We start from the raw sequence: 26,783 nt of genomic DNA, 5'->3' as shown, positions 1-26,783 counted from the left end.
GCTGGTGGCAATAGATGTCTTTTGCTTTTTAATAAAGTGGTATAATGGTGAGCACCTCTGACCTCCCCACTAGAAGCAAGCAATGTAAGAGATTCACACACTGCTTGCAACAGTTATAAGCAGGGCTTTTTTCAGAGGGAAGGCAGTTCCGGCACCTCCAGCACTGAATGTATTCAATGGCAAGGGGTGCTGGGGTGTGCTGGAGGGTCTATTGATGCTGGCTTCTGTGGGATCTATTGTCACTGGAGGGGATCTATTTTTGCAAGGGGGTCTACTATGTTGCTGGGGGGAATCTACGGTTGAGGGAGAGGTCTACTGAGGCTGACTGCTGGAGGGTCTATTGATGCTGGGAGATCTGTTGTTGCTCCTGGGGGCTATTGTTGTGAGGAGGATCTGTTGGAGGGAGGGACTATTGTTTTTTGGGGGTTTATTGTTGGTAAGGAGGATCTATTGTTGGTAAGGAGGATCTATTGTTACTGGCAGGGGTCTATTGGTGCTGGGGGATCTATTTTTGCTTGGGATCTATTGTTGGCAGCAGGGTATCTATTTTACTGCCTTTCTTGTTATCATTAACAAACTAAAATGACTTAGCACCTCAACATGGTACTTGGTTCGGTGTTCTTTAAAAAGGGCGATACTGGGAGGTGGGTAGGGGGTGGAACCAAGAGACAGTGACCTGAGTAAATGGAGCAAAGCTTTTACAAAGCAGGTGTCACATTTACAAGACGGAATAAATGACAAGATCACAGCAGGTTCAATTGCTCAGTGGATAGCCGTGTAGGTCACTTTTAAGATCAACTCTTATATGGCTAACTTTAGCCCCTTCCTGTCCACAATCCACAAAGGGACCCCTATTTCATTTTGACAGCCAGGAGCTTGCACTGATGAGCGCTCCAAGGTGTGCGAGCACTAATAGATACTAGGGATGGGCTCAGGAGTGTTTGGATCCTAGTCCAAACCCACCTGAGCAATCCCACCAGGAAGTCGCCAATCATAGGCAGTGATGCATTTCCCAGCCCGCAGCTGCACATACACACGCTGCTCAAGACTGGCGGTGTGCAGTGAGGGCTTCCTGGAGGGATTGCTCAGGTGGGTTGGGACTAGGATCCGAACACGCCAAAGCCCATCCCTAATAGCTACCAGTCTTTACACATTATCATAAAGTGGATGGCTGGTGGTTTTTGTTAGAGCTATCAAATTAGGTTCACACTTGTACGGTGCGGGACACCGCATTTGACTCGCAAAGGAATCACACCGCATTCCTTTGCACGACATGCGATATCTGTGCGGTGCGATTTGTGTGGCTCAAATCACATCTGCACCAAAATGTTGCAGGACCCTTTTCTTCTACACACCTGAATCCCATTGCGTGTGTGCTTACTGCGTTTTGCGATCTGTTTCGTGTTGTCGTTAATCTAACATTGACATTGAGTATTTATGTGCGTTTTGTCATGCGTTTAGGCATGTTTTTCTACTCATATGTACCGTTACCGTCCTACCAGGAAATTACCAAATATTGCCAGGAAATCAACAAACATCCATTTTGGTCAGCAATATCACACAAGATGGAGACCTTTATGCAGATGGTGAGGGATCACCCCTGACTGTACGATGTGGCTTTACAAGTCCTGAGTGAGCAAGATATCTTTGTGATTGTCAGGATTAATTGATATCTTTGTGATTGTCAGGATTAATTGCAGTAAGGGAATTTTTGGGATTTGTCCTTTGGTGTTAGGTATGGTAATAGAAGGAAGTTTACATCTAAAATATAAATACTGGATATAGATATACACATACACACACAGTACTGTGAAAAAGCTTTAGGCAAGTGTGAAAAAATGCTGTAAATTAAGAATGCTTTCAGAAATAGAAGTGGTAATAGTTTATTTTTATCAATTAACAAAATGGATAGTAAATGAACAGGAGAAGGCCAAATCAAAATCAATACTTCTCCACCTTCAGGGCAGCATCAAACCTTCTAGGTACACTTGTTTTTAAAGGAACTCAGCAGGTAGGTTGTTCCAAACATCTTAGAAAACTAACCACAGATCTTCTGTGGATGTAGGCTGCCTTCTGTCTCTTCAAGTAATTCCAGACAGATTTGATGATGTTAGGATCAGGGCTTTGCGGGGGGCCAGACTAACATGGCATGGTGAGGGTTCCTTGAAAAGTTGGGGCTACATTTCTGCAAATGGAAATTTATTCAGATCAATGGTGTCCTCAATTCTGAGAAATGCAGGCATATACTTATCCTTCATGCCATACCATCAGGGAGGCATGTGATTGGCCCCAAATTTATTCTTCAGCAGAACAGCGACCTCAAACACACAGCCAAGACAAGGAGTTTTGAAAGTGATGGTTTGGCCCCCAAAGCCCTTATCTCAGCATCATCAAGTCTGTCTGGGCATACATGAAGAGACAGAAGGATTTGAAGGCAATTTACATCCACAGAAGATCTGTGGTTAGTTCTCCAAGATGTTTGGAACAACCTACCTGCCGAGATCCTTCATAAACTGTGTGTAATGCTGGCCATACACGTATAGATTTTCGTCCGGAAATTTTCGTTTCAAGAAAATTCGTTTGATTTTCTAATCGTTAGTGGGGTTAAATCGATGTCCTTTTTCGACTGCAGCAACGGGAAAATTCGTAGGGGCAGAAGGGAAAACTTTTCTCGATCAACGAATTTTCGGGCAGTGTATGTGGTAATCGTTCAGAAATTACATTCATTTTAAAATGAAATGTTAAAAGCAAAAGACAATTTTCGAACGACATTCGTCTATTCAAAGAATGTTCAAAGAATGTTCAAAGAATGTTCAAAGAATTTTCAAAGAATATTCCCGGCCGAAATTCTGTGCGTGTATGGCTAGCATAAGCGTAGCTAGAAGAATTTATGCTATTTTGAAGTCAAAAAGGTAGTCAAACCCAATTATTGATTTGATTTCGATTTTTCTTCTGTTCACTCACTCTGCATTTTGTAATTTGATAAATTTAAATGTATATTTTTTAAAGCATTGTTACTTTACAGTATTTCTTCACACCTGCCTAAAACCTTTGCACGGTACTGTGTGTACAGTATATACATATACACACTATTTCTTGGCAGTTTTCCTTTGATAATCAAAAATAGAGAGATATCTATTACCACCAAACCAAAGCCAAATCTGGGCAAAAAAAAGAAAAGTTTGCAATGATATGTACATTTCTATCAATATGTGTAAAAGCTGCAAAAATAGTTCAGGCATTTGAATTTGTTTTACCCGCCTAAAAGGATTTTAGAAAATTCAATACGACAACATGAAAAAACAGCAAGGAAAAGAAACCAATCTATTAGAACTCGAATTGACATGCGAATGAACGTAAGTTGTTGTACATGACCCAGAACTGACCCCTCTGTTCTCGATCAGGAATGGCATGATGGACCCAGTATCTCATAGTTACATAGTGAGGTTGAAAAAAGACACCAGCCCATTCAGTTCAATCTATGATGAGTGTTTGCTGTCAATAGTACATTGTATACCCCTGTATGCTGTGGTCATTAAGGTGCTCATCTAATCGTTTTTTGAAACTATTGATGCTCCCTGCTGGTAATACTGCTTGTGGAAGAGAATTCCACATCCTTCCTGCTCTCACGGTAAAGAACCCTTAACGCAGTTTAAAGTTACACCGCTTCTCTTCTAATTTTAGTGAATGGCCATGTGTCCTTTTATATTACCTTTCGCTGAAAAATGTGTTCCGTATGCTAAGGTCACCAGTACACTATTTGTACATTGATATCATATCACCTCTCAAGTGTCTCCTCTCCAATGAGAATATGTTCAATGCTTGAAGTCTTTCCTCACAGCTGAAGTCCTCCAGTCCTTTTATTAGATTTGTTGCCCTTCTCTGGATTGCCTTCAGTTCCAGCACATCCTTCCTGAGGACAAGTGCCCAGAACTGGACGGCATACTCAAGATGCGGCCAAAGTCTTGTAAAGTGGGAGAATTTTCGGTTTATCTCCTTTTTGTACATCCCCAGTATTCTGTTGGCTTTGCTTGCAGCAGCTTGGCATTGCATGCCATTGCTGAGCTTGTCACCTACTAGGACCCCCAGGTCCTTTTCCATTTTGGATTCCCCCAAAGATTCTCCCCCTACTGAGTAACTTGCATTTGTATTTGTGGCACCCAAATACATTACCTTACATTTTCCAACATTAACCCTCATTTGCCATGTAGATGCCCACCCTATTATTTTGTTCAGGTCTTCTTGTAAGGTTTCCACATCCTGTGTAGAAGTTATAGCCCTGCTTAATTTAGTATCGTCTGCAAATACGAAGATTGAGCTGTTTATCCCATCCTCTAGATCGTTTATGATTAAATAAAACAGGATTGGTCCCAGGATAGGTCCTTAGGGGTCCCCAGTTTCCACACCAGACCATTCTGAGTACTCCCCATTTATCCATACCCTCTGGACTCGCCCCTGGAGACAGTTTTCAATCCAGGTACTCACTCTATGGTCCATACCTAACTTAGTTTGTACAGTAAACGTTTGTGGGGAAATGTATCAAATGCCTTTGCAAAATCCATATACACCACATCCACAGGCCTTTCTTTATTTAGATGGCAGCTCACTTCTTCATAGTAGGTTAATAGATTGGTCTGGCAAGTGCAATTTTTCATGAATCCATGCTGATTACTACTAATGATACAGTTTTCATTACTAAAGTCTTGTATAGAGTCCCTTATCATCCCCTCCAATAGCTTGCAGACTATTGATGTTAGGCTAACCGGCCTGTAGTTCCCAGGGATATATCTCGGCCCTTTTTAAATACTGGCACTACGTTGGCTTTTCTCCAATCAGCTGGTATCATTCCCATCAGGCTATCCATAAAAATTAGGAGCAATGGTCTGGCTATCACCTGGATGGGTTCTTTAAGGACCCTCGGGTGTAAGCCATCTGGTCCTGGTGCTTTATTTATGTTAATTTTTTCAACTCTAGTTCTGAGCCTGTGTTTTGTCTCCTTGTCCTCCTCTCTCTCGTCTTCCTTCAAAATTTAAAAAAATTACTGTGGCAGCCACTATAAAACACGTAATTTCATCCGTCATTGTTTGGAGAGCAGAAAGCACCACAGAACAAAATTAAATCCAAGGAGAAGATTAAAATAACCCAGGAACCCAGGAAGCAGAAACACATAGCAATAAAGGTCACAGATAGTATTTTTCTGTATTGGTCAATAAAAAAAACTGTCAGAACTCAAAAACACATACAAATGCACAAAACACGCAAAAAAAAAAAAAAATGAAATACAAGTATTTCCAAGTTCAAAATGCTATTTACCTCAATTTCTTCAATGTGCTTCGCCAATTCATTCACAGTTAATTTAGGTGGATTTTTCTTAAAGTTTTCAATGCCTCTCTCCAACATTACCACGTGCAATCCTTCTGGACTCTGCTCAGACTCCATTTGATCATCTTCCCGTACACAAAGATGCTGCAGAATGATAAGGAAATGTGCAAATACAGAATATACTCATTTAGTTTATGTAAGCAACACTAACTGATAAATCGTGATGCAGATGGAAAAAAAAGGTTTGAATCTTTACCATGCAAATGTGATCACTAAAAGAGAGCTAGTCTAAATCGGTTATTTCTCTTTAATGGTGATTTATCTGTGCTTGAGTTTCTAGGTCTTTACTGCTGTGACTGTTATTAGGAGGGCCCAATCTTGTTGGGATTTTTATCTATTTTAGATTATGGGGAATGCCGCAGGAAGAGCAGGAACATACAATTGTGGGGAGAACATCTAAATCCTGCACACAGACAGGAGGTGGGAATCATGGTAGGATGATCTTGACTTTAGATTATTCAAGAAAAAAACAGGGGCTAATTTTGCCCACTAACTTCCACCTAAAAAATGTATAATTATTTAAAAAAATGAGCCTCACTCCCGCAACTGAGCATGATTGAGAAATACCTTTCTTAGGCTTTATTGGAATTTCTGAAGACTAACCAATTAACAACTTTGACTTCTAAGACTATCTTGAAGTGATCAACACCAAGATGTTTTTTTTTAGTATGGAAATTATGAATAATGAATCCATTGTAATTTAAGTTTTACTTCCCAGTAGGAAGCCTTTTGGCCCTTCTTGTTACCTCATAAAGCACTCATCCACAGAGAATTTCTATACTTTGCATGGATCAGTGCTAACAAGTCAAAAACGGCTGTATGAAAGATTACACATGAGATCACAAAAAAAAAATATTAATCTCAATGTGCCGCAGTGCTCAGGGAGGCAGGTGCATTTGTTTAAGACATTTATTTCCATTTGGGTGCTCTTTAAATTTTACCCCAACCCATCTACTAAAATACTTCTAGTACCTTCAGCCATGCACCCAAGCTCCTCACTGTGCAATGTCACAAAGCCTTTGCAGAAATAATTCCCAGCCGTGTCTAGCTACTACTGTACATTCATTCCTATGGCTGATCCTTACTAACAGTGACTTTAAGCCGGTTCACACTGAGGCCATCCGACTTCGAGGGGCGGCCTGTGAAGTCGCGGTGCACAGCATGCACCGCGACTTCGGCGCGACTTGCAGGGACTTTACATAATGGAAGTCTATGCAAGTCGCTCCCAGGTCGCCCCAAAGTAGTACAGGACCCTTTTTCTAAGTCGGAGCGACTTGTGTTGCTCCTATTAGAACGGGTCCTGTACTACTCAATGGCGAGCGACCGACCGCGACTTGTCAGGCTGACAAGTCGCCTGACAAGTCGCGCTAGTCTGAATGGGGACTTAGGCATCCAGAGAAGAATGACTTTAGCCTTTGGAATACATGGGTTGAGCAGAGTGCACACACAGTAGTAGCTGGATTGTGCCAGGACTTTTTATCTTGCAAAGGCTGTGCGGGGCCAGACCTGGCTGCACATTGAAGCGGGGCTGGAGTTAAATATTTTGGTAGGCAGCTGTCCCTTGACAAAGAAAAAAGATCATAATGTTACTAAACCCAGGACCCTGCATTCAGTATATCTGGTCTCCCACAGTACACGGAAATTAAATCGTTATAGTAAACATAAACTGCTAAATACCTTTTCTCATTAGCAGTCAGAGCAGTCTTATGACTTCTATCAGTGTCTGGTTAAAGCTTGTAGGAGGCTGTCCTATAAAACTGCAGGATCCCTGACCCTCTGTCTGGACAGTGCTGATTGGCCCTGTGCTGATCACATGCACCCTCCCAAGAAAAAAAAAAACTAACAAGCATGTACTGAGCATGGACAGCTTGTCTCCTAGACTCTGTTCTATCAAGAGATGGATTGGGGACTGTGGAAGACAGGGAGGATCAGAGAAGACAGGAACAAACAGTCTTTTTACACAATGCAGAGGATTATCCCCTTAGGTTCTACAGTGAGCATAACAAGCATGCTTTACTGCATACAAACACTGATTTTACAGACTGATTTTACGGTTGTGGGTTTAGTACTACTTTAAAGAGTGGTAAAGGATGTAAAAAAAATATTTGAATTGGCTTTACATATATCGCTATAATTCTAGCTCTTTCTATTAAAAGCAGCCCTGAAGTAACAGTGATGTCCTTATTGGTGTTGTTATTCCTACTATTAAAGTGTGAAATATTGCTCATTTTTGCTTGAACCAGCAATGTGATGACATGAAATTTCCATCTATTTTACAAAAAGGTAAATTGGTGTACTAGCAGCGGATAGCCAAGAAAAGCTTGACGACGAACACAAACTAAATCACCATGGACTGGGTGGACCAGGTGGACACACATCAAAAATAATATGGTCGTACCTTTATAGTATATCTGTCACTCAAACACAGCGGAGGCATTAGAGTTAGAATTCAGCATATAAAATTTACAGCAAGCTAAGGACACCATTGTAAAATGAGTCACAGTGACTTAAAATAGAATTATGGGCTGTCGATAGCATTTCCACAGCAGTGTTTGTTTTCGGAGTCCTCCTAAAACATTACCTATTATTACCCATTGATCCTGCTGGTAGATTATTATTTTTTTCAATAAATAGGCAAAGCTGTTAAATTCAGCTTTAATTGGCTTGTCGCTTAAAGTCCAATTAATTCTACATGCCCATCGAAGACTGTCCCGCCCAATGACAATGCTGCTATATCCTTTCACTGCAGAACAATCAGTGTTGTCACCAGGGCTTTTATTCTCAGAGAATAGATGCAGGAACTCAATCATGAGTTCAGGATTGTTACACACAGAGTGCAGAGTTCAGGGTTGTTACACAGAGAAAAATGGAGATCAGAGGGTCAGTCTACCATGTGATTCCCTCCTCCCGCCCATGACCCCCAGGCACCTGCATCTCCCTTGTCCTCTTCCTGCATTCATTAGGATCTGCTCGGGAGATCAGATCTATGGGAGCTGTTGGGAGACAAGCTGTCACTTTTAAACACAGAAACCAGGCTTCTGTGTTTACAAGTGATAGTGGTGAGCGGGGAGCAGAGAACTTGAGCCAAAGGTGGTGGAACTGAGTTTCACCAAGTTCCAGCTAAAACAAAGCCCTGGTTGTAACCCTGTTAAAGGGAGTAGATATAGAACTGATCAACAGGTATGAAAACTATGATATGGGGGTTAATGACACTAATACTGTATTCCTTTTTTGTGTATTTAGCCCATAGTTCTAGTTTAAGCCATAGTGGTAAATACTAGTGACTTTACACACTGTGCTGTCAAACACAGGCTGCTTCCACTCTGTAGGGTGACAAGAGATATGAACAGACAAACATGTTACATGGAATGTTTAATGAGAACACTTTACCATAAAATTATACTTACCTAGATCTCACCTTCAGCAGCCCAAAGATTAAAAAATGACATTATGAAAACCTAAAATGTATATATTTGCATCCCATATAACAATATATAATATGAGATATAATATATAAACATTTTTTCAAAGTCAGAAAAGTGGTAAACCAGCCATGTTTCCTTGCAAAAGTTTAATTATAAAAAAACTGCAGAAGGACAAGAGACAGTCAAATAGTTCTCCAGTTCAACTGGGCGCTAGTAATCCTATGTTGATGGTTTCAATTAAACAGATATATTATCTTATATGACGAAAGAACTTTAGGTTTCAATTAAATTGATATATTATCTTATGTGATGAAATAACTTTTACTTTCTAAGACTTCTGACATACATTGACGTGTTTTTGTCCATTGATTGCATTCTCTGCATGATTGAAAACTAACACAAATGTATTTCATTTTAGTGTGTGTAATCCCTAAATCTTATTTTCAGTTTGGCACCATGTATCACTGCTTACAGTTTTTTTAAAGAAAATATATATATTTTTTAAAATATATTGAAAAATGTCTTACTTGGAGATCCTACGCATAGGTACATGGGTCAAACCGGAATGAATTTTCTTTTGAAAATTGTTATTGTGAATTTTCATTAGAATTTTGCATTATTAGTGGCCTGCAGAAATGTCCGATTTTCGTGTGGCCATTGAATGTGAGTGATCGGGCATGTTGGAAATGTTTTGAAAAAAACAAATTCATTTTTAATAAATGACGGGAGAATCATGCGAGAAATACAATCAAAAAAGAAATGCACATGAGCTGTGACCTGGAAAGGAAAGAAGATTCCCAGCCACAAAATGTTTTTTTCTGTAGCAACAGGAAGTGAAATTGAAGGCTTGATTGGTCAAATTTTAAAATCAATGGTGGCACAATTGGATTACAAAACGCACCAAATTTCTGATTTTTCAAAAGAAAATTTGTTCGGAATTAGACGCATTTTTCGCCTGCATAAAATTTTATTAGCAACATTATCTGCCAGCTGCGTATGCACCATAATTTGGCCAGTCAGCTATGTAACAGGTCTATCAAATAGGTAGCCCAACAGTTAAAGGAGAAGTATAGCCAAAGCTCACAGTCATGGCTCTCTGTTCAGAGTGGAGGGGGAGAAATGAGCAATCAGTGGTGTTCGATCGCTCAGTTCTTTCTGCAGAGCCGGCGGGGGGACAGATGCCACAACCTAGAGGAGTATAATGTTTTTTTTTTTGTTTATTTTAACTCCATACTTCTCTTTTAACTGAATGAGAAAGCTCAGCAGGCTGACAACACTACTGCTAATGGAGAGGCAGTGACTTAGCATAGTCAGCCTGCAACTGCTGTTACTGACAGATCGTAAAAAAGTTTGGTAGAGACTTGCAGAAAATCATTCACTTCAAAAAACTGTATACAGCAAGACTTGATGCCAAACATACTAAAAAAAATAAATGTTGAGCTTACATACACTTTAAAATAATTTAAAAAGTTGATTTGTATCCCTATGATTACATATCATATGGTAGCACTACATTTATCTAGATATTCAATATGTAGATATTGCTCCCTGTTTATATGTACCATATTCATCCTTGCATTCAACTAAAATATTTTCCTGTGTCTATATGTAGCACCTACATATAGAATAGTGTAGAATATTTTCTTAGTACACTTATAAGGAACAATGAGCCATCCCTATTTACAGGATTACTATAAGTATAGTCACCGTTCAGTTAGCCCATATAGTATGACCCTTCTCCCCATTGCCCAAAGGGATTGGGGAGGGTAGGGCAGAATGGAAGTTCACCAACACTTTCGCTAATCCCACATGCAGAACAGACAGTAGTTTGCCACATGCTTCTAATTTTTAGAGTGCAATTACAGGTCCTTTGCAAAACTAATATTCATACATTTCATCTTTTTCGCTCTCCTGATACAGTTCTTTCAGATCAGAGGTGCTAGTTTCTATAGAGTTTAGCCATTTTCCCCATTATGTATTCTTTTATTCAGCCATAAGGTGAAGGTGCGGCTCCAGGATCCATTTACAGTGTTTACCCATCTATTCTTAAAGGTTCGGCTAGAAAAGCAGAGCTGAGCAGCTCGAACTGACATTTACACAGTACAGATAGAATAGAGACTCATCAAGACTGAAGTCCAGTCTTTGACATACCCCTCCATTAAACAATACCTTCAGCCCCTCTAGCTAAATTAGCCAACTTTTTAAAAAAATGCCCTAAATAAATACTTACCCAAGACTTAAGTCAAGTGATGTGCCAAGAGCAAAGTCTTCTCTTTTTTTTAGAATGCAGAGTGTAAGGTTCTTTCTTCACCTGCCCACATCACCGCCTGGTGACATTTCCCATTGGCTGTCCATCAGATGGTTCTTCACTTGTCCTAAAGACTCCAAAGCACTACATGATGCTGTCCTAAGCGGCAGCATCAAGACCAGGATGGCCTGGTTTGAAGTGGTGGACCACTGGTTCTTTATTACCAGAGGAGGTGCTGAAGAGGGTAATGTGACAGTTTTAAAATACAAAAAATTTAAGGGGCAGGAGCAACCTGGGCTGGAGGAATGGAGGGTGCTTTCAATGTTCCCCTGAAATGGGATCTATAAACAAACCAACTTAAAAAAAAAAAAAAAAAAAAAACTTCTCAATATTTCCAGCTAAATCAAATCCTATAACACATGAATAGACCTGAGATTTGGCCTTAACATGCGAGGGCCACTTGGAAGGTATCTGAATTCCAGGTGGATTTTCTGACTAAATAAAGAAGGATTACGTTGCATATGGCAAAAAATGTGATTCCCTAATTAACAATTCTTAACAGACTATAAACATAAAGAAGTCAATTTGGTTATCATAGGCAACACTTGTTTCTTCTGGCACAATTGGCCCAATGTCCCTGATTTCAGACTTTCAATTCACAGCTACTAATGGTCAGCTAGCTCCAGACTATGCTGTAGAACAAATTTGTTGAGAAAGCAAAATCAAGTACCTTAATATGGCTAGCAAACTTTTCCAGAGTTTTCCCACGTAGGGCAGAATCAACACCAACATGTGAAATATTTGAGAGTATCTCTTGCATCTGTTGCTGGAATTGGGTAAAGTGAGGGAGAGGCTCTTCAGGGGCAGATACTGCTTCCTTAAAGCTAACAGACAGCATAGAGGTGTCATCTCTGCTGGTGGGAGATTTAAGCTGTTCACTGACCAGCTGGGTATACTGTGCCTGGAAAGCAAAACAATGACAAAATTCACGTTAAATCAAGCCATCCTAGATGAAAAAACATAGCCTAATGATCTTGGATTTACTACTTTAGTTGGGCTTAAAATATATGTCTGGTTCAGAGTTTCTCAACAAAGAAGCGATATAGGATCCCCCAAGATGCTATGAGCACGAGATCCAGTATGCCTTGGATCAGAAATAGATGAGAGCACTCTGTTATGGGGGGACTCTGATGTGATGGGAGACTGATAATTGAGGGGTGGGGCATCTTATGTATAGGTGGGACTTTGCTGTGATGGGGAGCTCTGACATGATGAGGGCATCTGACATGAAGACTCTGATTATAGAGGGATTGGGGAAGGGGGGTGGCTCTGATGTAAAGGGGGCTTCTGATGTGAGGATAATTTTATCAAGGTTTAGGTTTCCCATTGATAAGCAACATTTACATTTTTTTTTTTACATTTTAGACTGGGGTGCATTGAGGTTTTCCATGCTTTTAAAGGGTCCAGCAACTGAAAGAAGTTGAGAAACGCTGGTCTAGGTAATATGAAAACATATTCAGTCCATTTCTGCAATACATGCACATTTCCCCGTGTTTTGGTTTTTTTTTTAAGTTAAACTTTTATTGCGTACTTTAGTAAGGCAGTATAATCTTACAGAGGAAAAAAATAATACTAAACTTAGTTACATCCAATATCACAATAATTGTAGAACAAGAGGAGTCATAGCATTATTTCAGGTACAGAATGGTAAATTAAGATAAAGCATACCCGGCACGCAATAAAGGGTGGCATGTAGATCAAAAGCATCTACTTAGTGGGGAGAATCCCTTAATAAATTAACCCAGCAAAGGCATATGCTATAAAATTATGAGAATATGTTACTTCCTAAGTAAGGTCATGCCTGCGTACTCTTGAAACAAAAGAAAAAACCAAGAACGAAAAATCAAGAGTAAACCGTTAGCACTTTCATAGTGCCCCAACTTACTAACAGTACATTGTCCTCTGACACACCTCAAGTGGCATGTCCTATGGTATAGGTATAAAGCCTAGTACACGCGCAACGAATTTCCGCCGACCGGTCGTCCATCTTTTGTCTAGAGTGGTGTTTTGTTGGTTGGAATGTGCCTAGACTGCACACGAATTTTCCCGCACGACAAAATTCTACTTCAGAAGTGATGTCATGTGTTGGATTGCTTTCTTTGTGTTCTTTCTTCTCTGAGCATGCCCAGTCTTGCTCATAAGATTTTTCCCTGTCGAAATCTGTACTGTCTGCACGAATATCGGACGTGTTTTGACAGAGGACAAAAATTTTATAGCCGGTACACCAGAATTTTTTCGGACGAAAAATCGGAGTCGTTTGTCGGAAGCATCATATATATAATATATATAATATACTAATAAGCCGAAAATCGGCAGATCGGTTGTCAGACGAAAATTCCCAGCCAAATTTCGACTCGTGTGTATGGGGCTTAAGAATAAGTAAGTAGTGAAAACCTAATAAATAGGGAGATAAAAATAAAAAGGGGGGGGGGGGCAATTTTACAATTTCTCCATGTTTTATCCCTTTAACGTCTTCCCGCTAGCCTTTTGGCAGGTGGGCTTTAACGCAGAGCGGCTGCAGCACAATAACTAAACTGTCACTGAAGGTTCCCGACACATACTTACAACTGGGAGCTTTCAATCATGTGACCGCTGTGCAAGCCAATCACAACAACCACATGATCGGAGTGCCTGCCTCCGCCTCCTGGCATTTCAATTTAGTTAAAAGTCCAGAAGGTGGAAGTAGGAAGGAGTTAAAAGTGCTGAGTGTTCAGAAAGTTACCTGCTGATGCTGCCAAACATCCAGTATGCATGTACTGAAAAAAGTACAAAATACCATTTTTTTTTTTTTTGTTTTTTTTATGTAAGTGGAAAGAAATCTCCCTAATGGTAAACAGATAGCAATCAAAACCTGACAGACGTTCCAACCCTTCCCCACTCTATACAAAGCTAAAAAAATGTTGATTTCTATTTCAAACAATATTTACTCAGTCTCTGTCCTTCTATTTGAACTTGATCTAAATTATTCTAAATTATTCTGAATGTATCAGTTTAATCAGAACTATTCTGTGTGAAAAAAATGGGTACTGTATAAACAAATTCAAACTTTTTTACCCCACAATGAGGCATAACTTATTTCTAGAATATATACAAATATTCTGTAAACTATAGCAATTGAGTAGACTAGATTTAAAAACCACCTTGAGATGACAATCAAAATAAACGGTTTTTGAGAAGGAATCAAAGTGTGTACATTGTAATTAAATTTCAGGAGAATAACAAACATGATAGAAAAAAGTATTTCTCACTATTTCGAAGCTTCTCTCCTAATATATAATGCATTAAAATATCACTGCTTGGATTTTGTAATTTACAGCAGACTCACATTTACTCCCACGATGTCTTCAAATTGATCTCCTAACTCCTTCACCTCCATTTTAACAGTGCAGGGAATCTTGGCAGCAACCTTTGAAAGACGTTCCATGTAAGATTTGATTTCATCATACCGTGGCTAAACACAGAGAAAGAATGCACCAATTAGCATCATTATTCAATAAATGCAATAATACTTTACAGTGTTTTCTGGGACCTACTGGGTATATCACGCCGCTAATGCTGCTATGAAGCAAAATATGTTTGGTCCTTATCGGCTCAATTGTGGCATAATTACAGCTGTACTTGGATTCTTCTAAAGTCTATAGCTATTACCTATTCAGTATACGTTTCACTTGTACAGTTTATGCATTTGACTATTCTGAAACCAAACAACTAAAATGATGTCCCAAAAGCTATATAAACAAAAGTTTAACAGTCTAAAACTTGAGTTGGCTGGATAAGCAGACAAATGGGACAGTGGAGTGACAGCTGGAAGGGATTAACCCCAAAGATAGGAAAATCAGGTCCTAGTAAAGTGAAACTAAATCAGAGATGGGCACAGGCGACAAAGTACAGTTATCATTTTGCTCCTGGCCCTAAACTATATCCCCCCATCCACACCCGAGACATATACTATCCTGACTGACAAAGGCCTGTGGGGATTTTCAGCTCCTCTGGCTAAATGTGCTTTTCTCCTGGCTGCACCTGTGCACCAAAACCACAGGAGATGCCACGAGAAATGCCACGCTGAGGTCCCTCCTTCCTCCTCACTCACCCTTCTTTTTGGTCTGATGTTATACTACATACCCCCAGTATGCATGCCAGAGATGGCACCTTTTCTGCTTGTGTGACCCGGGCCAATCAGGAACCCGGGATCTGATTCACCCAGCCCACAGTCCCTGTATCATAGCCTAGCAATGCAAGAACACTTCCCCCTGACCACATGATGTCCTTCCCCACCAGTGCGCCTTATTGACTGGCAGCTCTCAGCCCAGGGATCTCAGTGGCTGGTGGCCATCAGTCTGGGAATGTGCATATATGGAAGGAGCACCAGACCAAAAAATAAAAAGTCTGAATTAATTTATTGATATTGTGCTAAAAGACATCCAATGCGTTTCAGAGGTCAAAAGGAACTCCCTCCTAATCATGGCTACAGCAAAACATAATATAATGTACATATAATTGTGACTGATATAATCATGAGCCTAACCGTCATAAAACAGGATAATACATGGATAACATACATATACCTATATGTATATTTATAAAGTTTATTTATTACAGCCAGGTACAGGTAATACAAAAAGTCATTAGTTATACATGTCAACATGTCAATAATTAGGGTTTGGCATTTTCACATACGCGAAGAAGAGAGAGAAAAAAAAAAAAAAAGAAAACCCTCACTGGCATGCAACTTTTTTTTTTTTTTCTTTTTCCCTATAGTAGGCAAAAGGTCTACCATTAGGGCCAAAGTAAAAAAAGAAAGAGGAGAAAAAAAAAATAATAAAAATAAAATTAAATATATATTTATATTATATATATATATATATTATATATATATATATATATTATATATCCCCAGGCCATATTTGACACTACCATCAGGCCTTAGGTATGACTATCTATTCTTTTGGTTTAATCATTCCACCATCAGGGGGGCCCCCTCTCCGGAAGTGATAAAAAGATCCCACGTCCTCCATTTTTCCGCATGTCCATCTCCCTTATGTTGGGAAGTCGCAATCAAATTCTCCATCCTATTAACCTCTTCAACCCTTTGTAGCCAATGGGCAATCCGTGGAGGTGTCATCTGTTTCCACATAGATGGTATACATGCCCGGGCAGCATTCAAAAGAGGACAGAGCAAGGATTTCTTAAAGGCTCCTAATGGGACATCCACCACTTGAAGCAGAAAAAAAGCCGGGTCATCCGGGATATTCCATTCCGTAAATCTTAATAATATTCTACGGACCTCCCACCAGAAAGATAACAACATCGGGCATGACCAAAAAATATGTAACAACGCGCCATTCTCGCCTTTACATCTCCAGCACCGTTCTGATGCCTCAGGAAAAAAACGATGGAGACGCTCTGGAGTGTTATACCAACGTGTCAGGAGCTTAAAATTCGTCTCCTGTATCTTGGTACAGATCGAGGAGTTCAAGGCTAGATGGATCATATTTTGTTTCTGCTGCACAGTAAGCTGGCGTCCAATATCTATCTCCCACTTCTCAACCCAAGGTAGAGCAACCTGCTCAGGCTGAGGTTGAAGCAAACTGTATGACTGAGAAAGGGCACGAGGAAGTGCCTCTTTTTCCATACACAAAGCTTCAAATAGGGTCAGAGTCCCAGAATAGGCAGCGGGTGTCAGAAGAGAGGCAAGAAAATGATGAACTGTAATGGCAGACCAAAACTGAAGTGCTGGAGTACCCACTGGAGGGTAACCTTGTCTGTTGCGAGCAGCTTAACCTGAGCCAATTGGCTCTTCAAATGTTTTTTGCCCATTTACTACCGTGTTTAAGCTCATATCAAAAGCCCCAGTGCCTCTTGGATGCCCTTTTTTCTTCACTGGACTCAGTCTGGGGATATCATTGGCTCAGGACTGGTGTAACATAAGGTGGCTTAAGCAGTCGCCTTATGGCGCCAGAATTGGGTTGGTTTCGCTCCCAAACTAGCCCAACACACAGCATGGTTCAGCCCCCCCCCCCCCACTCCTTCCACAATGGCTCCTACAGCTGTCTCTGAGGCTATAAGAAGTAAGAGAGCCACTGCTCTTGTTCACATCGCTGGATCGAGCTTGGGCTCAGGTAAGTATAAGCGGGGACTGGGGGGATAGCTACACTCCAAAGGTTTTATTACCTTAATGCAGAGAATGCAATAAGGTAAAAATCCTTCAGCCTTTAGAAAGACTTAGGGTGCAGAGTAGTAGTCACTGGTCTCATAAACCAAACTATGGCTTTGCCCTTGTGTAGATGACAGTGGATTGCAAGGACAAACTAAGATTGCAATTTTACATTTTATCCTTGCCTAAAGATCAATATAAATACCTTGTAAAATTAACAATAAGCTGCACATACAGTAATGATTAAATACTGTAGGTACGCAGTATATGAAATATAAAGATGATAATACAAACCAATATGTAGAGTCTTGATGAAAGAAAAAGTCAAAATCACTTGACATTTATGAAAGGAAAAAAGGTACTAACAGCTTAGGGAAATTAGACATTTTATCACCCCAATCTTAGATAAAAACTGAAAGATGCCAAAAAGACGTAAAGGTCAACCTCAAACATATAACTGCTACTAATTTTACACTACTGGAACACACAGACAGAAGATTAGAGGATGCACACACTGAACTCTTACCTCAACCTCCTTTAAAATAACAACTCTTCCCCCGTCATCTGAAAGCATTTCAGCCTGGCGCAGTCTCTCCTCCACTGTAGTTAGCAGAGCAAAGATTCGAAGGGACTCATTGTTGTCGGCTAGCAAGTCCCTTAGCGAGGTCTCCAGTTGTCTGGTGAGAAATAACAGGCAAATTACAAAATGATCTGATGGACAGTTTTAAATAAATTATAGCTACAAGAAAGAGCAATTTGGATAGGTTATCATTAAAGAAGCAAATCCAAAATGTTAGCTCTTACCAAAGATCCCAGATATACACTAAACAACTATAACACTCTGACAATTGACAGGTAAAGTGAATAACATTGATTATCTCTCAATGGCATCTGAAAGTCAGTGGGATATATTGGGCAGCAAGTGAACATGTCCCTGAAGCTGATGTGTTAAAAGCAGAAAAAATGGGCATTGCAGTTTGTTGTGTATGGGGCTGCATGGCCAAAAACCAGTCAGGTTACCTATGCTGTCCGCAGCCAACAGCGGCTACAATGGTCATGTGAGAATCAGAACTGATCCAAGGAGCAATGGAAAAAGGTGGCCTGGTATGATAAATCAAGTTTTCTTTAACATCAGGAGGATGACTGGGTGTGTATGCGTCACTTACCTGGAGTACAGATGGCACCAGGATGCACTAAAGGGAGGAAAGCAAGCCGGCGGTGGTAGCATGATGATTTGGGCAATATTCTGCTGGAAAACTTTGGGTTCTGCCATTCATGTGGATTTTACTTTGACGCCTACCTAAACATTGTTACTGACCAAGTACACCGCTTCATGGAACTGGCAGTGTCCTCTTTCAGCAGGATAACGCACCCTGCTACATAGCAAAAATGGTTCAAGAATGTCATTGAGTTCCTCAAACCAAATTTGAGATGCTGAATTGGCCTCCAAGTTCTCCAGCTCCCAATCCAATCAAGCGTCCGTGGGATCTGCTGGAAAAACAATCCTGAGCCATGCAGGCCCCCACCCTTTAGGACTTAAAGGATCTGATACTTATGGCTTGATGCCAGATACTACAGCATACTTTAACAGGGGTGTCCAAACTACGGCCCTCCTGCTGTTGTGGAACTACACGTCCCATGAGGCATTGTAAATCTCTGACATTCACAGACATAACTAGGCATGATGGGAATTGTAGTTCCTGTCCATAGTTTGGACACCCCTGCTTTAAGAGGTCTAGTGGAGTTCAGTCCTTGACAAGTCAGGACTGTTGGTGGTAAAATGTTATGGCTGATCGGTGTATTTTTATTGGGCAGAACTGGCCACATTGCAACTGGCTCCAGCTATTTTTTTTTTTTTGCTGGATCTGGGATCTCAGCAGGGGCATGCAAATGCTCAGGTTATCATTAAACAATAACTAAACCCAATAACAAAAATGTAATATTATTGCAGCTTAACAGTCCTTCAATGTGGTGGCTGCATTAATATTGGTTTTTCTGGCTAAGAACATTTTTAACAAGTACAGAAATAATCTGATGATCTTGCCAGAAAAGTAGAGTCCTTGTCACTTCCTATGAGAAGAGTTGGAAGCATTAAACAATGTTATCTTCCTTCTGTAACCCACTAATCCAATTCTCTCCCCAATGTAATGAAGATGAACAAAGGCAGGCATGTTTGAAGTGCAGCCCGGGTGATGATCAAGGCTTCCCCCACTGATACAGTTAAAAAGTGTAATCCTACATCTTTTCCTTCTGGTAATAGCGACAGGGATAAGCATCCAAGTCTCTAGTATTGCTAATGTTCTTTCCATGGTGTAGAATTACTTATACCACATTAGCTCAGAGCTTTTTACACTGCACTTGGTTGTTTATTTCCCCTCCAAGATTATATGTTGTGATGTTTTGCTGCTTGACTGTCTGCTTGGATATTTCTTTATTACTGTCACTAATGGTATGGATACTCTGGATTCACATACGTATGTTATTTTATCCTTTGAAACACAAATATAAGTTTAAAAAAGAAAAACAAAATAGTGTTGCCACCCTAGGACTGGAAGTGTGTTCTTAGTAGGATTACCAGGTGAAAAGAACTGGAAAAAGAAGACTAATGCGGCCACATAAACTAAGGACTGGTATTAACCACTTGCCGTCTGCTCACTAGAGCTCTACTGCGGCAAAGTGGTTCGTTATCGTCTGGCGACGTAGACCTACGTCGCCAGACACTCCCCTTTCTCGGTGGCGAGCGCGCCGCCGGAGCCTCGCTCCCGCTGTATTCAGTCACAGCGGGTGTCGGGCCAGGGGAGAAGCAGCGGCGATCTCCGCTGCTCTTCCCCGATCGTCGGGGAATCGAGTGTGGAGATCCGCCTGCTTGTGTAAACACAAGCTGGCGGATCTCCTAAGTGACAGGCAGGGTCAGATTGCAGGGTTCAGCATAGCTGAACCCTGGATCTGTCCTTGTGTCACACAGTCACCTCCCTCCACACACGTCAGTAAGCACCAGGCATACATTAACCCCTCCCTCTCCAATAAAATTAACCCCTTCCCTGCCAGTGTCAATTTTTACAGTAACAGTGCATATTTATAGCACTGATTACTGCAGTAATGTCACTGGTACCCCCAAAAGTGTAAAAAATGTCAGTCAAGGGTCCAATCTGTCCGCCACAATGTCGCAGTCGCGCAAAAAAAAATTGCAGATCGCCGCCATTACGCGTTAAAAAAAAAACGCCAAAAATGACAGAAATCTTTCCCTTAGTAAACGCAATAACTTTTGCGCAAACTAATCAAAATACACTTATTGTGATTTTTTTTTACCAAACATAGGTAGCATAAAACAAATTGGCTAAAAATTCTAAAAAAAATTTGATTTTTTAATTTTTTGGGGGGGAATTTCATATAAAAAAATTTTAAAAATATTGTTATTTTTTCAAAATAAACACTATTTTTTTGTTTATAGCGCAAAAAGTAAAAAACGCACAGGTGATCTAATACCACCAAAAGAAAGCTCTGTTTATGGGGAAAAAAGGACGTAAATTTTGTTTGGGTACGGCGTTGCATGACCGCGCAATTGTCAGTTAAAGTCGCATAGCGCCGAATCGCAAAAAGTGGCCCAGACGTAAGACAGCAAAATCCTCTAGTGGTAAAGTGGTTAAACTGTAACACATATTTCATTTTTGATTTTGGGTTTAAATAGTCTTTATGAGGAACTAGACAGGGCCACACCGCTCAAGAGATTAGTTATGTTAAATAGAAGTTACTTCAGACTCAGCTGGAACATTTCAAATGGAAAAATTCAAACCCATCAATCCTTGCAACATTTCAACATGGCATAAAACGGTTAAACGCAGACAGATTTAATGCAAGACGGCATTTTCATCTTGAAATTTTAGACACAATCATCCAACAACTAAAAATGTGAAATCTCCAGGGAGAGAAAATCGTCTCCTCCACAGGTAGTGATATTCAGTTCTAGAATGCCACAAACGAGACAGCTTCATTATTCTAATAATGGCTCTGTGATTCTTCCAGTAAACTTTCAGAAGATTTCTTAACACAGCATTTAATACGCATAACACATCAACTGCTCAGAATGATGACCTGCGCTTACCTCCTGAAGGAATCACAATCATTGAGACGCATCTGAAGTTGACCAATGGCCTCTCGCTGGTCTTCAGTTACTTTCACACACTCCTCTAATGCTTTTATCTTGGCATCTTCTCTCAAAGTGTCCGATGCATCCTGATTAATTTTCTTTTGAAATAATTCTGCACTTACATCCTGTCAGAAAGAACATATTAAATAGCATTAATAAGCGAGGTTACCAGCTCTCAGAACGAACATAAAAATAACTAATGTAGGGAACCTTTAAAAATAACTTTATATTAAAAAAGTAAAGAAAAATCAATTTATACCTGAAACTGACTTCCTTGAGAATGGAGTTCCTTGAGAAAGGAAGTGAGTTCCTTGAGAAAGTGAAACAAGGCCCAATCCTTAGCAAATTACTAGAAGGAACATTTAGAGAACTCACAAACTAGGGGACAAAGAGGAAACCTGTATTTCGAGAAAGAGTGGAAGTCGTCACTGCTGTTTTTCCTAAACCCAACTAGGGGACTTACCTTCCCCTATTACCCTACTCCCTAGCAATCATGAAAATTAGGAAAAAAAAAAAAAAATATATATATATATATATATATATATATATATATATATATATATATATATATATATACACACATACCTTTTTTCTAGGTGTCCTTGGTCTGGTCATGTGATGTCATGGGCCCTCTTCCTCCGGTGGTGGGCAGGACTGGAATACTGCAAAGAGATGCCATGTAATGACATGGCACCAATCTCTGCATCATTCTCATGTGAGCAAAAAAAGGCGCCGTGATGCTCACAGAAGTGGGCTGATGGACTGATGCTCACAAAAGTGGGCTGATGGACACTGGAAAAACCCCAAAAGACTGAGGACACCCAGTGGACAAAAGGAAATACTGCAGGGGTCATCTACGAGGTAACAGTAAGTACTGCAGCCAAAGCCTCTTTTTAATTTTTGCACACAAATTTTTAAAGAAGAAAAAATTATTAAAGATCATTACAAATATTTTTATATAGCCCCCCCCCCACCCAATGGGCAGCAGGAAAAAGTACATGTAGTTCTTTATCCCATGTAGTTAGGCACTTCCTAAGTCTAATCATGCAGTTTGATCTGCATCACCCCCCCACCGCAACGTTTGGCAAACCGATAACAGCTTGGAAAGAGACAGATATATCATAACTGCAGCTTGTCTTGGCACAGAAGACTTTCCCTAGAAAAGCTGCGGCAGAGGAATGTAGAAAGAAAGGAGGCTAAGATACCCCCCTCTCCCTCACCTCTTGGAAAGTGCTCTGAGCCTAGGCAAGCTGCAGTTGTGATGGATCCCTCTCCTTCTAAGATGTTGTCAGACTTGCCGCACGGGGATAGGGGCAGGCTGAACTACATCACCTCATATACTTTGTCCCATTGGGGGGGGGGGGGGGGGCAGAGCCATGCAAAAAATGTTTATATTTTTTCGTAAAATATTTATTGGAGCTGAGATTTTAATTGCTATCTGTCAGGCTGTCTCTGGTTTCAAACTTTTCTGAGTTTGTTAATTAAAATAAACATGCAGATTAGGAAAATTAAACAATTTGATCTGCATTCTTTATTCCGAGTCAGTAAAAAGTGCTTAGGCCACACGATTATCATGATAATCAGGAAACTAGTATTTTAAAAAGGATAAGTCAGCAATGGCAACTTCAATGCTTCACTGGTCCAAGTTCTTACGAGTGCCAAAGATTAGACTTTTCACTTCTCTAAGGGTCCTTTCACATGATGCGCCGCTCGGCGCGGTCCGTTCTCTGCTCAGCAGGGATCGATCCCCGCTGAGCAGACAGGTGACAGCTCCGTCTCCACTCTATGTGCAGAGACGGAGAAGTCAGATCCCCGCTGTCCTCTATAGGGGAATCGGATGAAAACGTTCCGCCTGTCTATTCTCATCCGATCCGCTGGACGGATGGAAAATAGGGTTTCCATCCGTCTGGATTTCACGGACAGGATCGGAATCGGATAGCAGCAGGTGTCAGTGGAAAAGTCTCCGCTGACATCCGCTGCCCCATAGGGATGCATGGAGGATCCGATCAGGTCCGCCTAAAAAACTGACAGGCGGATCTGATCGGATCGTTCATGTGAAAGGACCCTTATACAATAGGGAATAAGTCCCTTTTGTATTGCAAAATGTTGACTTTTAGCCAGAAATTAAAACCACAAAAAAGTAACAAACCATGTATGCACATCACTAAGGGCAGCTAAAGCTGGAGGACCAGTGGTTAGTAAATCTAGCTATGGTATGGTAAGACTGTCCATAGGTAGCAGGTCTGCAGAGTGGGGATACAAACAAGTTATATCTCCATACAAGCATTTAGGACCCTCAACATGTTGCAAAACTGACTCTTGAAGAATCCACTACCATGGGTCAGTATTATTAAATGTAATCCACCACAGGCTTGCCAAAATTGATAGGACCAAACATTTTATTAAAACATCAATAAAAATTATTCAAACCACACCCCAATGACCTCAATGTCTTCAAAAAGGCTCCTCTGACTGCCCTGGGTCTCTCGCTTGAACAGCAGTCTCTTCCAGAAAACTGGACTCTGAAACTCTGCTGCCAGGCCTCAGAATATTTTTGGGCTCTCCCTCCACCTTCTGGGTACACCTCCCCAGAGATTGGCTGGAGCTCCATAAAAATTCAAAAGCTTGTAAAGATACTAGACCTGCCTTTCTCTAACATTTTAACCTGGAGAAATCCTTAAATTAACTTTCTGATTTCTGGGAATCCCTACAAAAATGAGTTTATCTACAGTTCACGATACAATAATGTGGTGGTTAGTGGAAAGGATGATCCTTCACCTTGATAGTCGAAGGGAAAAATGCCCACCTTAAAAATAGCAAAAAAGATCATTGGTGTCTTTGGTTCCATACTGTACCCGAGAGGCAAAAATTTCTCTCCTCACAAGGAACCTTTAGCAACTTCTGGAGGAACCTGGTTGTGAAAGGTTGTCCTAGACTGTGGACTTAAACTTCCAGGTGAGAGTTCATAAATGCAGCCACTGTACACTTGATTAAGAGTAGTACATTGTACAATCACAATAGGTTTCAAACCTAAATCACACGTCTGCATTATCTGTGCCTGCAGTAATCTAAATCCTCTTTAAAGTGTAACTTCAGTCAGAAAATTAAGTCCTAATAGATCACTTTGTGCTTGCCCTTTTGAAGCTCCTGTATGTAAAATGTTAAAAAAGTGCTTATATTGTTTAAAATCCTTAAAAGGCCCAGCCACACCCTGCTCTGCACATGCTTAGTTGTCCTCTATTCTCAGCACTAGAGGCCAAACTGCTGACAGCTTAAATATTTACTGCTGCTCAGGGGCTCTGGACTTCAGCAAAATGGCAGCCTCCAGCAAGAATGGAGAGTAGAAATGTTGGAGGCAATTTACAGTACACACTAATTTTGGTAGCATAATACTAAAGTGAAAAGTATAATGCTTGCTTAAAAAAATCTTATTGTTTATCAAGTTATGGGTAAAGTTGCACTTTAACTCTTTTTCTTGATGCAACCAGATTGGTACAACAACATTTTGTCCACTGCCCAGCAATTTAAAAGAGGATATAAAACCAGATAGTAAAGTTTAAAGTAAGGTTTTAATCCCTAATTTTATACAGGTGCCTATGCCCACTTTCAATTAAAGTAGGTCTGCACCCAACTAATAACTTATTTAAAGGCTTTAACATGATAATGTCATTTCAGAAGTTGTATTTATTTAAAATATGTAGTTCTTGTTAAATAATTGCTGGCGATCCTGCCATGAACATCCTTGTTCAGGCACTTCCTGTTATGGGGTGACAACTGTCTTCTATTTGTCCTTCTGCATTGTCAATTGGTCATATGCTCCTCTAGTGGAGAATACAAGCGGTCCAGATCAATGGTGTGCAGCTGGGACGAGTGCAAGTGGCTGAAACAGGTTGGGGGAGATACGCAAAAAATTTGAAAACAAAAAGTTGAAAAAAATATAATATTCTTGTATACTTCATGTCTTTCTAAATGTATTTTTCACTGGGTGAACTGTCTAGGAAACCTATGTACCACTGAGAAATGATAGGAGTTAACAAGAAAATAGTTTAGTGGAGAAAACCAACTCCTGGCTGCATTGGGGAAAAACACTTGTCTGATTACCCCGCTCTTCATATAATGTGTATATATTTATGTGGAAATATTCAGTAAAGCCAAGGAAAGTGAAAAGTGTATATGATTTTTATTTGAAAGCAAACTTTGTCTAGGATGTTATTGCCCTTTGCTATTTAACATGTGAAATAGCTGTATGCACATTTGTATATTTAGCTAGTTATTCAATAAAGACAAGACAATTTGAAAATAAAGAAAGTAAAGGTAAAATTATATAAGCAAAAAGGTTAAAATTCTGTATTTTTTTGTGTGAAAACTTAGCCTGGAGTGTTGCTGCCCTCTGCTGTTCAGCGTGTAAAATACATTCTCTAAACTTGAACAGAATAGTAGTACAAGTAGTAAAAAATCCCCAACCTATCACTAAAAATAATAATTTTGGCTAAACAATTATTATACTAGCCATTTATAGAGTGTTCTCATTAAGCTAATATTTTAAAATTTTACAGCAGCATTTGTCTTAAGGATGAACTCCAACCAGATACACATGAATGCAGCTCTGTATTTATCCATACACCATTAAATTATTATTATTTTTTTTTTTAAATGTAAACAGCTCAAGTATCTGGTTTTTACCTGGTATCAGCCTTTTTTGTACAAGAGAGCACAGACTAGGTGAAGGAAAAGCAGCACCAGTAGCCAATAAGTTGTACAGTAGTGCTCATGTACTAACAGATTTTGAGCTGAGTGGCAGATTAGCTTACTGGACTGATGTTTCTTCTTTCAGTTTGCACTCAAAGGCTGGGGCAAGGATAAGACCTGTAAGAGCTACTCCGCTGCAGCAGAAAAAAATCAGGCTTTCAGCTATGCCAGACAGGGCTGTGCTGTGTTGCAATACTGTATAAATAGCTGAACTGGGTGGGCAGAAATGCAAATCCTTTGGCAGGTAAAACAGCTTATATATACATATATATTATCTGTTTTAATAAGTCGTTTGTCTAGAGCTTAATTTTAAAGTAATTGTTTTTCAAAGCTTGCTTTTTCCTAATTTGGTTATATTATTAAATGTAGCAAATTGTAGTTCAGAGTAGGTCAGCGACCAAAATATCTCTGCCTTTCTTTTTTAATAGCTCAGATAAGTTATCAGTCGCATAGATAAGGTAAAGTATGAACACCCTTCTTTACAGACAGACCTTTTCTTGGATACTTCTGTAAAGTAACAGGGTCCCTTTAAGACAGGGATCCTCAAACTACGGCCCTCCAGCTGTTGCGGAACTACACATCCCATGAGGCATTGTACAACTCTGATATTCACAGACA

The 26,783-nt window shown here is 40.1% G+C and overlaps 1 protein-coding gene across 1 annotated transcript in view; it reads right to left on the bottom strand.

Annotated features, from left to right (window-relative positions):
* The window catches only part of SYNE2 (spectrin repeat containing nuclear envelope protein 2), a 550,589-nt gene that overhangs the window by 281,349 nt on the left and 242,457 nt on the right, over positions 1-26,783 (bottom strand). Inside the window, exons 42-46 of the mRNA XM_082274971.1 lie at positions 21,372-21,541; positions 17,796-17,946; positions 14,441-14,566; positions 11,786-12,016; positions 5,314-5,466 (exon numbers count right to left, since the gene is read on the bottom strand). Of these exons, the coding sequence (XP_082131097.1) occupies positions 5,314-5,466; positions 11,786-12,016; positions 14,441-14,566; positions 17,796-17,946; positions 21,372-21,541 (831 nt within the window). The remainder of the gene's footprint in view (positions 1-5,313; positions 5,467-11,785; positions 12,017-14,440; positions 14,567-17,795; positions 17,947-21,371; positions 21,542-26,783) is intronic.

Source organism: Pelophylax lessonae (assembly GCF_965119305.1).
Source record: "Pelophylax lessonae genome assembly, chromosome: 13".
Taxonomy (NCBI): domain Eukaryota; kingdom Metazoa; phylum Chordata; class Amphibia; order Anura; family Ranidae; genus Pelophylax; species Pelophylax lessonae.
The sequence above is the reverse complement of the archived record's forward strand: the minus strand, read 5'-3'. Positions and strand labels throughout refer to the sequence as shown.